This window comes from Diplotaxodon limnothrissa, linkage group LG17 (genome assembly GCF_057381915.1).
Source record: "Diplotaxodon limnothrissa isolate DT_005_m linkage group LG17, D_limnothrissa_male_GT1.1, whole genome shotgun sequence".
Classification (NCBI taxonomy): Eukaryota; Metazoa; Chordata; class Actinopteri; order Cichliformes; family Cichlidae; genus Diplotaxodon; species Diplotaxodon limnothrissa.
In genome coordinates, this window is record NC_140612.1 from 3,057,572 (window position 1) to 3,069,990 (window position 12,419).

At 40.6% G+C, this 12,419-nt stretch overlaps 1 protein-coding gene across 3 annotated transcripts in view; it reads right to left on the bottom strand.

Annotated features, from left to right (window-relative positions):
- osbpl8 (oxysterol binding protein-like 8) overlaps positions 1 to 12,419 on the bottom strand; it is a 93,566-nt gene that overhangs the window by 3,996 nt on the left and 77,151 nt on the right. For all 3 annotated transcript variants that reach the window (XM_085375589.1, XM_085375590.1, XM_085375591.1), the window contains 14 exons: positions 9,875 to 9,948; positions 8,570 to 8,650; positions 6,974 to 7,075; positions 6,564 to 6,767; positions 5,068 to 5,152; positions 3,686 to 3,851; positions 3,360 to 3,585; positions 2,609 to 2,793; positions 2,320 to 2,401; positions 2,129 to 2,227; positions 1,896 to 1,992; positions 1,683 to 1,781; positions 1,088 to 1,185; positions 334 to 423 (listed from right to left, as the gene is read on the bottom strand). In XM_085375589.1, the coding sequence (XP_085231715.1) occupies positions 334 to 423; positions 1,088 to 1,185; positions 1,683 to 1,781; positions 1,896 to 1,992; positions 2,129 to 2,227; positions 2,320 to 2,401; positions 2,609 to 2,793; positions 3,360 to 3,585; positions 3,686 to 3,851; positions 5,068 to 5,152; positions 6,564 to 6,767; positions 6,974 to 7,075; positions 8,570 to 8,650; positions 9,875 to 9,948 (1,688 nt within the window). The remainder of the gene's footprint in view (positions 1 to 333; positions 424 to 1,087; positions 1,186 to 1,682; positions 1,782 to 1,895; positions 1,993 to 2,128; positions 2,228 to 2,319; positions 2,402 to 2,608; positions 2,794 to 3,359; positions 3,586 to 3,685; positions 3,852 to 5,067; positions 5,153 to 6,563; positions 6,768 to 6,973; positions 7,076 to 8,569; positions 8,651 to 9,874; positions 9,949 to 12,419) is intronic.

Below are 12,419 nucleotides of genomic sequence, written 5' to 3' on the forward strand. Positions count from 1 at the left end.
AGTACAAAAATAGCTTTTAACATGGTAGTTTTGAAACATTACCCAACTAACAAAGGGAAGGTTTTACTAAGAAGTTAATTTTTTCTGTGGGTATAAAGTCGTGTCTAGTTTGATAAAATCTGCCAGCTTTTCTTAAACCAGAAGAAAACACAGCAACTTGTATTACTGGTTATATATTTCATTTCTGTATAAGGAATTAATATTAGCAAAATGTCAACACATCAATCCAATAATGATTTTAAAGACACAATACAAAATATATACAGATACATGTTGTATCTGTGTTTTTTATGAAACAGGCAGTGATTACAGGAACACAGACACACGTCTTACCCAGTGTCCTTCTAGTGTAGCTAACACCTCCTTTCCCAGCTTGATCTTTCCAGAGATTTGATTAACACAGTCACTGCTGCCCAGGAAAGGCTGCAGGAAAAACGGAAACAACAGGGCGGGAAATGGAGGAATGAGAAGGAAGAGGAGGCAGAGAGGAAGGGATGGGAGAGGAGAGAGGAGAAGAAATAGGAAAGGATATAAAGCAGTTTACTTGCTGCAGTTACTGTACGAGAAAAAGATCCTGTGACTTACTATTACTCAGAGAATTTACTAATACGACCGCTTTTCATTGAAGACCAATTAAAAGAAAACAACATTGTAGAAACTGCCAATGGCAATCGCTTACATGTTTAAGGTACCAGAAGGTACACAAAACCCAAGGTTCTGTTTGCCTACTTTAGGGATATAAAACTGAGGGGCAGCAATTACTAAATAAATGGATTTCTTAAACTTTTACTATCTTTACAAATTCGCTACCCTGTTTGCTTTATCATAAAAGTACCTGTCGCTAGTTGGTAAATGATGATGGAGCGAGGCGTGGTTGGAGGGGTTGGGATGTTTTTTCAGGAAGGGTGGAGGAGATATTCAGAAAAATCATGTGAGTCTGAGTTTTTTTCAAAGTCTTAAACAGTTACTACAAAATCTAGGACTTCACAAGCCTAAAGGCCTCCCCTTACACACTATTTACTACTATTAAATAAGTACTTTAGTTAAGTATTTTTTAAGTTTTTTAAACTACAGAACAAAGCCATACCTTCAGTTTGAACTCCAGCTGTGCACTGTAGCCTGTTTTCTCACAAGCAATGGTGACATGACCACCCAGCTCCAGAGTCATGGTTCCATATAGGATACCTAGCAGATTGTTTTTATAAAAGAACGCACAGGTTACAGGTAAACTCAAACATATCTAAAATAGATCAGCACCTACAAAGCAAAGTTAATTTGGCAGGTTTTTGCAAGCTAATGTGGTAAATGGACTGATTCTTATATAGCGCCTTTCTACTCTCCCGGAGTACTCAAAGCGCTCTATACAACACGCCACATTCACCCAGTCACACCCATTCTCACAAGCACTACCTCTATACTGAGCGCTTTCTAACTACACTCACACACATTCATACTCCGATGGATGCATCGGAGAGCAACTTGGAGTTAGTATCTTGCCCAAGGATACTTGGCATGCTGGAGGAGCCTGGGATCGAACCTCCAACCTTCCGATCAGCAGGTGACCTGCTCTACCTCCTGAGCTACAGCCACCCCTGTGCTTTGGATGTCCAACAGAACAGTGATGTTACAGCACTGTTCACACAGCATGAGTGACATGTGAAAGGAAAAAGATTCATTCGAACCTTTACAGTGAGCATAGGGCATGTTCATCACATAGTCCTCCCCTCGGTTGAGAAAAGTGAGGCGAGCCTCCCCGTCCAGTATAGCCGACAGCGAGTTTCCTAAAACAATGAAACAGTACTGATAGTCAAAAGTAGATAATAGACCAAAGAGCTAAAATGTCAAAGTAATATTAGAGCAGCACTAAACAGTGAGTGTGCTGTGCGTGTTTGTACCATAGAACTTGGACTTGGCGAGGATGCTTCCACTGAGGCAGAATCCGTCCTTCCTGTTACTGACATAGAAGGCTGATACTGGAGGGTGATGAGATACCTATAAAATAAATAATGTAAACTGTCAGTCATCGATTTACCCTGTCAACATTATCTGATATGTACTCCTCATATAGCCAAATTCAGTGTAACAGATGAACCTATCAGGCAGCTCTCGGTAGCAGTATTGTTGTTACCTGTTCTGCCATGTAGAAGGTCTTGCTATTGGTCTTCTGATGGAGCCACATGCAGCGGAACGTCTCTCCAATAATGGGATTGTAGGGCTTCTTCAACCCCTGTGAATTCAAAAGCACCATAAAACATGATTTTAGGGTCATGTACATACAAAACATGTGACCAACAGCTGACGCAGAAAAGCTATGCTGACCTTTGGCTTTTTGTAAAATCCAGAGATGTACCACTTTACCATCTTCTTCATCCGGTTATAGGCATTCTCTTCAATTGCAGCCCTGAGAATGAAGCAAAAGCTTGAACTGATGCTCCTCCATCACACAAACACTCTTTTTTCTCTCTTTTGAAAGTCAAAGCCAGGCCAACTTGTTTACAGTCTAATGCCACTATCTGCAGGCTGAAGTCCGATTACCATTGATTCACATCAAATTACTCCCAATTGATAAGCCTGTTTCACAAAGGTCAAGGTAAATGGAATGTCTTACTCTGACAGGAAGTCTGCATGGAAGTAGTAATCAGAGAGTTTGTCCAGAAAGGATCTTGGCTCCAGGATAAAAGTGGGTAACACAACCTTGGACAGGTCCATGCCAGGTCGAACCTGCTTCAGCAGGGTCCAGATCAGAGACTTGTTCTCCTCTGATACGGTTTCTGTCTGAGCAGCTTCACCAGCCTGAGGACACAGTCAGAAAACAGCAGACAGGTTAAGTAATTGCACGTGTCCTGTTGTAACATATATGACAGATTGACACTTGTCACTTTTTTTTTAACTTTTGTTAACGCTACTTTCAAATTTTATGCATGTCCACAAGCTTCAAAGTTCACATGGCTTTTTGTGCAAATGGTGCTTTCATTAGCTCGAGTGTAAACATTTTGCTTCAGTCAGTGTTTAATTATTGAGTTGTCTCGTTTAGATTTCATCAGGACGGAAATCTGTGTTTTCACTCTCACACTTATCCTCACATCCCTCGCAGACACCCACGCACACTGCGATCAAAGCTCGTCCATGTTACAGGCTGAATAGCCCTGCAGAGGAACATGCTAATTTCTCCTCATTATGTGAGAAACTTTATTAAAAACAAGCCTTCAGATGAAGTTTTAAAGATGAAAATTGCTGCTACAAATCCTAGGAGATTGTATCCTAGTGGTACAATCACATCTCATCTGCAATGCTTTTTCTTGTTGACGTTCAAAGGAGAGCAAAATTGCAGCCTCCCACCCCCACCCCCTGTTCCATACCTCTCCTAACTCTTCCTGGGACTGTTCCAGGTATGGGGTTTCACGCAGATGCTCATTTGGGTCCAGGTCAATGTACGAGTCGTCCTGACGCTCTGATGTGTCGCTGTCACTCTCCTCACTTTTCTCCAGCCCCTCTGGATCTGACTCCTCGTGGTCCTGCTCTCCTTCCCGATCTGACTTGTCTGAGTACAGGTCCGGGTCTTTCAAATGGTCGCTGTCATTGAACCTGTAAGAAGCAGGGGAATATCATAGAAATAATTTTTAAATCCATAAAATCAGTAATAGCTGAGCTCTACAATCTAATGTAAATGACATTTCCTACTCACTGGAAACCGTGTATGTTGTGGGCTCTGAGGAGGCTGTAGAAATTAATGGAGTGTTCCCCACCAGTGCCTACAGTGCTCATGTCATCCTTCCCCTCACGGATCATGGTCCTCTTCAGCAGGCTGGAGCACTTCAGGGCCAGCTCCAAGGCATCCATCCAGCATCGGCCTGGAAACAGGAATTAAGCTGATAAACAAGACGCAGAAACCATTTTGTGAATTATTGTTTTCATGAAATCTATTCATGGTGAATCACAACAGCCCCTCACCACACATCAGAATCAACTCTGGGTGAGTTAAAAAGCTTTTTCACTTTGGAAGTCTTCCTAAAACAGGAGTTATTTCAGCACCATGGAGAGGGACCGAGTGGATGATGGAGAGGCTGGAATGGATGTTTCAGCACCATGGACAGAGACACAGAGGACACGCTTGCTGTGTCTCCGAACAGCCTTCGATTTATCACAAAGTCTCCTTTTGTTTCATTTTCTCACATTTACACAGACATAAACTGAGATTCACATATACACACATCCGCCCTCATAACAAACAGCCATTCCAGCCTTTCCACATCCCACCTTATTCAACGTTCAACCCGCAGTTAAAGTCTCCTATGTTGGCATTAAAGCAAACAGAGCATTTAACCATATTTCTTATTGCTTCTTTATCACTACCTGGAAACTACATTACAAATTATTCTAACAGCCTGATTCAGATAATAAAGGTTAATGTACCTTTGATTAGATTGTGGCCAGAAACGCTAACGTTGTTAGGCCACGATTGCCCGGTTCCTGTTTAAAGTGGGCCCATTATGCTTTTCCTTTCTGTCACGTGTACACACATTTAAATGTTGTTTTATGTTAAACTTTTTAAATAACAAAGTGAGTGTATGTACAAGAAATCACTGTAAGCTGAAAAGAGTAAAAGGAATAAAATTCTGTCTACCAGCACATAAGCCTTTCCCACCTTTTAAGAACAAAACAATGACGAAAGATCACAGGACTCGAAGGCAAACAGCTACAGATGCTTGTTTCAGACAGAGGCACCTTGACCCAATATAAGATAAATAATGATTCATTTGCACTGTGAGTCATACACATCTACTGTAGTTAAGACAAAAAGAAATATGAGGCTGGAAATGAGCAGAACAGGTCTCCTTTATCAGCGTGCCGGAGACAAAACATAGCAGATGGTTTATAAAACAAAGATGATCAGTGCCTCTTCCAATGAAGGCCACTCACTGTCAGATCATCTGCTATTCATCTGATACTAATACAGCTTTGTTAATGCCAATATTATGCAAATTGATAGTTTATCTCAATCAGTCAGTGTAAGCGGCTGCTGACAAAAGTCAGAGAAATGGCTTTAAATGACAGCCTGTCTCCTACCATCAGACTCAGAGGCAGCACGGAAAATGAGGTGGCTGCTGGGTAACGGCTGCGTGATGGAGCCGACTGCTTCTCCTTTAGGACCCTGATAACAATAAGACACAAAGAAAGGACGGGAATGCACGTTAAAAACATTCACCTAGTTACTCAGTTTCTTGATCTGTGTTTTACTTCTTCTTTTAAAAAGTCTTTCATTGTGATTTCTTTATTTTATCTCAAGTTTTTTATATTTTCTCTTTTCGTTTTACATCATTTCATGCGCAAACAGAAACAATCCAGCATTACAGATATGTAATTATGCAAATGAGAGAACATAGAGGGCACAGAAACAGAGCCGGTGAAGTGCTTATTTCAATAGTGGAGAGCAGGAACGCTGTAATGCAAAACAAACTGGTAATTTTGATTCAAGGTTTTGTTTTTTTATAATACAAACAAACGAAAAATGAGGCTTGAAATGCAAGGTCAGCGATGAATACTAAATTACTGGAGTGGACCGAAAGCAGGGCGAGCTGAAAACGGGGACAATGGAAAATGAGAACTGCCAAAACTGAAATAGGCTGGCTGGAGGTATAATTTTCTCTGTGTGTGTCCTAAATGAAACAAAGACATGGCTTTCATTATACAGTTAACATCCACATCTGCTTCGCTATTGTAACTGCAGGGGACAAATGAGTGTTTTTAACTGAAGGGCCCTTTCAGTCCTAATTATGTGTAAGAGTTTATTCTGCTTTGCTCATCGATGGACAGCAAGCAAAACTCTGTCTGCATAATGAACCAGTCTGGCTTTGCATTCATGATTACACTGTTATAAACAATGCGAAACAATTTCTAAGAAAATTAAGCCAAAACCAGCAGACACTGGTTTAAAAACACAAGTGTGCTGTAGTGGCACTGCTGTGGTACCACTTTCTAAGGTAAAATGATCATACGCCTGCTGTTTGACATGATAGAAAGTAGCTTATGAACTCGCTAGATGCCTGAAAATACCAGCAATTGATGACTAGCAAACAAACACATGCAGGCTTCTATGTAAAAATATATATTGAGAAAAATCATGTCATAATCAAATGCTATATGTCAACTGTTTTCATGGTGATTTTTTCATTGAGTACACGAATCCCTGTAGACCTCCATATGAAGTAGAATGCAGTCTAAGAGATGATTCCAAACGGAGCCATTTTTGAGCAAATAACAGTTTTGTAGCGTTTTTGTTAACTGTGCACTTGCTGCATACTTTAAACTAATTGTTACAATGTGTTTAACAGTGAACATGCGCTGTCAGTCTTGCCTGCTGCACAATAACATTCAATATTTAGTGTTTACTATTATTTACACTTAGCTAGATTATTGTGATGGTGTTGCGTTTATTATGTTGCTCTCTTAGTTATTTGTTAGTTTTCTAAAAAGGTGTCTGAAAATCATAATTTAATTAAAAAGATGCTACATTAGGATCATTTACATAACTGACTTAATGCTTTTTAAAGGTCCACTCTGACCTTGACAGCCCAGATGGACTGCTCCAGGGGGTGAAAGAGTTTGAAGCAGAAGCCGTCTTTCTTGGAGGGCCTCTCGATGAGCTCGCAGGCATTGAGCAGCACCGTTCCCACCCACTGCCCGTTTTTGTGAGTTTTGTAGATGAGCAGGACGCCCGGCTTCAGCACACACCACAGCTTGGTCCAGCTTTTCAGAGTGCCACGGATCTGCAGACAGTTGCAGGAAAAAGTCAGGTACTCAAAAACGCTACCAAAACCTGAAGGGATTCTTTTATTCTTTGTCTTACTGTTACAGCTGGGAACACTATTTTTCCTAATGCAAAAGTAATGTTATATTTTATGCCGGCCTAAGGGCAAGTTGTCAATGCAAATATATAGAGCACAAGGCAGACACTGAATGTGGGATGCGCCACCTTTAGCCAGTCGGCCATGACGATGACAGAAGGATCAGTGATGGTGCTGAGCAGCTCCTTGGTTGCCCTCTTCTTTTCTTCCCTGTAGTTCTTCTTCTGCACCTACAGGGAACGCAGAGGGCGGGACAATGCAAAGACATCATTATGTGGACATGGCTTCCCACTGAATTCCATTTGGCAACAAAAACTATGAGTGAAATCACACTCCTCTGTGTTCCTGTCACATTAACACCAGGGTGCTGTTCGACTGTCGAGTACACTCTTTTACATTTAATGGCTCCCTTTAAGCCTGCACATGTGCATGACACCAGTGCACCACAGGTTTAAAAATCTGTGTTTTCTATACATCATCAGGTAGAGTGTGGCCCAACATACACAACTTCCCGAAAGAAAACATTTGTACCGACTGGATTTTGATTAAAACAAACAAACCCCCCAAAAATGAAATTGATTAGAAATATTTGTCGGAAAGAAATCAATTATTAGGATCTAAAGCATCATCTTAAAAGACTGATTCTAATTAGACTGTATTTTTCCAATTAAATTAGTGCTGCAGTACACTACTGAGTAAAGAAAAAAAGACCAAGCACACATACTTTGCAATATGTTCTCACAAAATTCAGTTCCAAGCAATAATTCCTAAAGCACTTTTGCAAAAGCAATGTTTTTATGATTAAAGAAGCAATCCGTCTGACTAATGTCTACAGCTCAGCTTACAGGGAAGTAATCCGTTTCCAGAAATGAAAGCTACTACAGGTCTTTAAAGGTAGAGTTTGAGTTGCATCCACTCCATTTTCCAGTGTTATGCTATAATCCTGTGGATAACTGATATTCTGTGTGCCAGAACAGTCAGCTGATCTCAACCGTATTGGCCTGTTGTGAGTACAGCTGTAACCTCCTAGGACCTGGCGTCCACATATGTGGACATCACATTTTTGGGTTATTTAGACCAAAATACTCAATTTTGCTCTACAAGGGCCTGATATCCACTCACGAGGACATTATGCTGCTACTGTTCTATTGAAATTTCAAACGAATATGTGGCTCTCATTATTGTTAGAAACAAAAATTAGGTAAAAAAAATAACTAAATAAAAAATCTGGTAAATCTTTATTTTTACATTCATCAGGTCCCAATCAGCCCAAATATCAAAGAGAAATTAAAAATGCATGCCGTGGAAGAGTTCGGGTCTTAGGAGGTTAAAGTGTGGAAAAAGCGCACATCAAATTAATGCAAGCTGTGGGAGCTGAAACGCATTTATATTCGGAGGTCTGCAAGACTGTGCCTGCGGCAGGTGGACTAAAGTAAAGTTTGAAGGACAAAATCATCACCTCTGAGTTTTTTTCAACATGTTTGACTACACTGTGTCCTACTCACTCTAACATTTGTTACATGAAGAAAAGTATGAGCTTTTAACGAAAAACATGACCTCTAATGGCACGCAGTTTGAATACAAACACTTTAAATCGTCATGTTGACAAGCATCAGTGATTGAGCTATACGTAACATGAAAGAGCCTCATTAAGACTCGTTATGCCTGCCCTTAGAATTAAGCGCCTGGATACGCAAGACTTAAGCCGCTTTGAGCTCACTTACCTTGAGGGACTCCTTTTTGGTGAGCTTCCCCCCAGATGCCGACACATCCTTGTCTGAACCATTGTACAGCTTTGTTTCAGACTGAGAACACAGGAGAGAAAAGGCAGATCTTGGAGATGTCACATCAAGATCTTTATTCTTCATTTTTATACTCAAATGAGAAAAATCTGTTCTTAAGCTACATGTTTGTTCATTCTAACGGTTAACACACCCTTGAAAGGTTGGAGACTTCAAAGGGGTCACCTTAAAGACCCTTAGTAATACTAATGCTGGTAATCTGGGAATTTCTGTTCCAGGCAACTAAAAGAAAAATCGGTAAAATGCCTAATGTAGTCTGTAAAGTGCAAACGTAAATGTCAGCAAAGTTTTGCCTCTTAATGACAAATTGGTTACCTGAAATCACACAACCAACACAGTCTACTAAAACACGGGGACATTATTTGAGGTTAGCAGATCTTTTTCCGACCAAGCTCATGCGTTTCCATGGTAGAACCCAACTTAGCTCTGCTACTAGGACAAAGCTTAAAATTGCTGGTGTGTCTCTGCCAGATCCCGTCACATGCCAGCCGGAGCGACCTATAGTGGCCACATAGGTGTGTGTGTGTGAGCTATTTAAAGCTGTAAACACACACACAAGCAGTGTAGGTGACAGGATGGAGGTTACGTGATAGTAAGCAACAAAGCTAAAACCCTCCTTCCAAATCTTTTGTACTTTTCACAAACGTTCAGATTTATTTTGCTGAGAGTACGACTCCTGTGAGGACTGCTGTAAACCACAGCTTGGGCTTGATTCTGCATCTGAACTAGTCATCTAAGATGTCATCTGGATGTTTTTAATACACACACACATTATTTTAACTCTTGTTTTCCTCCTGGCAAGCCTCTGTGAGAGATTCTTTTAATCTCTAAATTAACCATCATGCATGGATCATCATCTCTTCATACTTCATGAAAACAATTTCATAGTGTCTGTGCAGTGACTCAGAGGAAGTCTCGAGACACCCACGTTTGCACTGACATATTTGATGAGGACCTCGACAGATAAACTAGACGAGCCTCCACGCTGAGCTCGCTTGAAAGACGGGTCGAGTCCGAATTTTAGTTGATAAATGTTTGATGTTTAGCAGCGTATGCGATGTATGATTCATCTCAATGTAGGCTCTCTCACGCCTTAGGCTAGACTCGGAAAAGGAAAGGAGATGTGCAGTAATTCCCTTATTCTCTGGTCTCATTACACACTGAAGCAACCCATCATTCCTTCTTAGCCTTTACGGTGCATCAGCTCAGTGGAGTGAGTTTTCTTACCTTGCTCTTAGATATGGAATGAGAGTCCTCTTTCAAAGGCAGTGGCAAGAGGTCCTCCTTCCCTCTCTCAAAACCTGTAACCATAAAGAAAGTCCTAAGTTCATCTGGTTCCAGCAGCACCTCCTTATTCTCTATTCCTGTTATTTTAAAACACTATCCAGGTGCACGAACCGTGGGCAGGTATGCTTGATTGCTGTCATATGAATGAATACTGAAGACTTCTCCAAATCTTATAAGGGGCTTCTGATTCCCAAAAAAGAACCAATCTAATAGTAAATACTACCAATGCCTATCAAATCACTTTCATACACATGATATCAAAATGACAAAGTCAGAATTATAGCCATGATGATGTTGTGATACAGAAATTCTGTCACAGACTTGCAGTCAGTCATCAACAATACGTCCAGTTCCAGTTGGCTTCACTCTGTATGGCATTTTCCAAATCTGTCATGTATGTTGTGCTGGTTCTTTCGGAGCATTGTTGGTGCAGCTATCTAACAAATAATATCACTTTCTTAGTGGTTAATATTCTAACAGTGTGTTCAATAAGTCTGTGCTTCAGTTCTGCTGAGTGCAGTTTTAGTGTTTTATGTGTATAATATTAGAGTTTGACAGTACTGACCGCGATTTGCCTAAAATTCCAAAATTTTGGAAATCTGTTTATGTGTAGTTATCCATCGGCTGGTGGATTATGGCATTCAAAAGATGTCACGACAACAGGACAAGCTGCACTCTGGTGGACAAACTATGCAACGTCAACATTGATAACATGGAAGGCTGATTCTCCCATCCTCTTCATTTACCAGCAAATAATAAGTCTATAATATCAGCCCGCTGATAAATGTGTTGGACTCTACTTAGTACAAATTAACAGTTGTTTGTGTCTCACACTGCATGTCTACAGTTTACGGATGATTATAACCTGGCACTCAGCCCTCTCATCCCAGTATGGTCACTACTGGCTCCAAAGAAACAACATGACAGCAGACAAAACGCTAACAGTGAAAATAAGCTAAACAAGCTGTCGTAAAACACTGTGAGTAACACAAATCTCTAAATACACTGATAGAAATAAGTTTGGTTCAACTAATCGCTGGACGAATTAATTTAGAGCCTGTATGTTCAGACAAAGTACTGATATCAAGTGTGTTAATGACGTATCACAATAAGAGGCATTAATCTTTATCCTCTATCCAGAATGTGCTTCTTATTCAAAAACAGACGTTTAAAGTATTTGTTACACTGCTTGTTTTAGAAATCCTAACTAACCAACAAACTTGTCTTAGCTAATAATTATGAGTTGCAGCTCTTTTTGCTCTCTTTTCCAGTTTTGTGACATGGTGACGATTTCAAGTCCAAATGTCTGCCTTCCTAACTGGAATCCCATTACATAATGTCACAGGAGCACACTGTCCTTTGAAGCCACTGGAGGAAAGCCAGAGAAGCTGGATGGCAACAAGCTAGCACCGGTGACAAGAGCTTAATCTGAACTGAGCTCAAATCTGCAATAAATTAGTTGCTGAAAGGAGCTAAAAGGAGGTTCCCCGTTTCAGTCTCAGACAGTGTAGCTTTGAAAAGTGGACACAGAAAAAGTAGTAAGTTGTTGAAAGGAATGTGAGTTCACTACAGAGCTAGTGTGTCTTAAACCTACGCAGAAGGAAATTTTCTGTTTTTTATTTCAGCTCTGCTTTAGCATTTCTAATCCTAATTACTGAGCCAGCTTCTAAACAATAAGCCAAACCTCATCAACAGATTCCCCACTAAGATCACTGCAGTGTGTGGCACACGAGGTCTCAAGGTGACAGTGAGCCTGTAAATATTTTATGCTTTCCTATCTTCAGGTCATCAGTATTCAGCTGTGAGAAGGAACAACTGCAGAGCTTCATTTCTAAGTGAGACATTCATCATGTGAACAGAAGTCAGATTCTATTTGAGCATCCATTCCCTTTAATAAAAAAAAAAGTGGGCGCGTGTCTTGCTGCAGCGAAACAGGACTGTATTCTTACTGCATGCCTCATAAGGTTTTTGTCAAACCTACTTTTTATCAGCCAGCTTTATTTGCTCTGTGTCTTCCATTTCCAGTAAAGCTTTTTAGCAGCTGCTTCCATGCTGCTGGTGCTTTTACGTGGACATAGAATACTCATGACAGCAGCAGCAGGCAAACTCCAAACCAGCATGTACCTTGAGATGGAACGTGCAGGAGTGCCTTTGTGTCTTGGGGGTGGGGAAGGGGGGTCTACTTAGAAATGTATGGCTTGGAAGGCTTTTTCTCAAACAATACATTCAGGGTACGGAAAAGGGTACATCCACAGGTCAACAAGCATGCTGCTTGTGTAAGATTAATTCAGAATCAGCAATCATAAGCAAAATTTCCCTGCATAAATCATATCCATTCAACTTGATCTCCAGTTTTCTCCTGCATTAGACATCCAGACTGAGAACCTGCAAACCTGACAGGTTGTACTTGCCTTCTCTCTCAGCCTGCGGACATGAACTGAAAACTAAACTACAAACATAAATCTTTTAGCTTATTTGTTTCGAT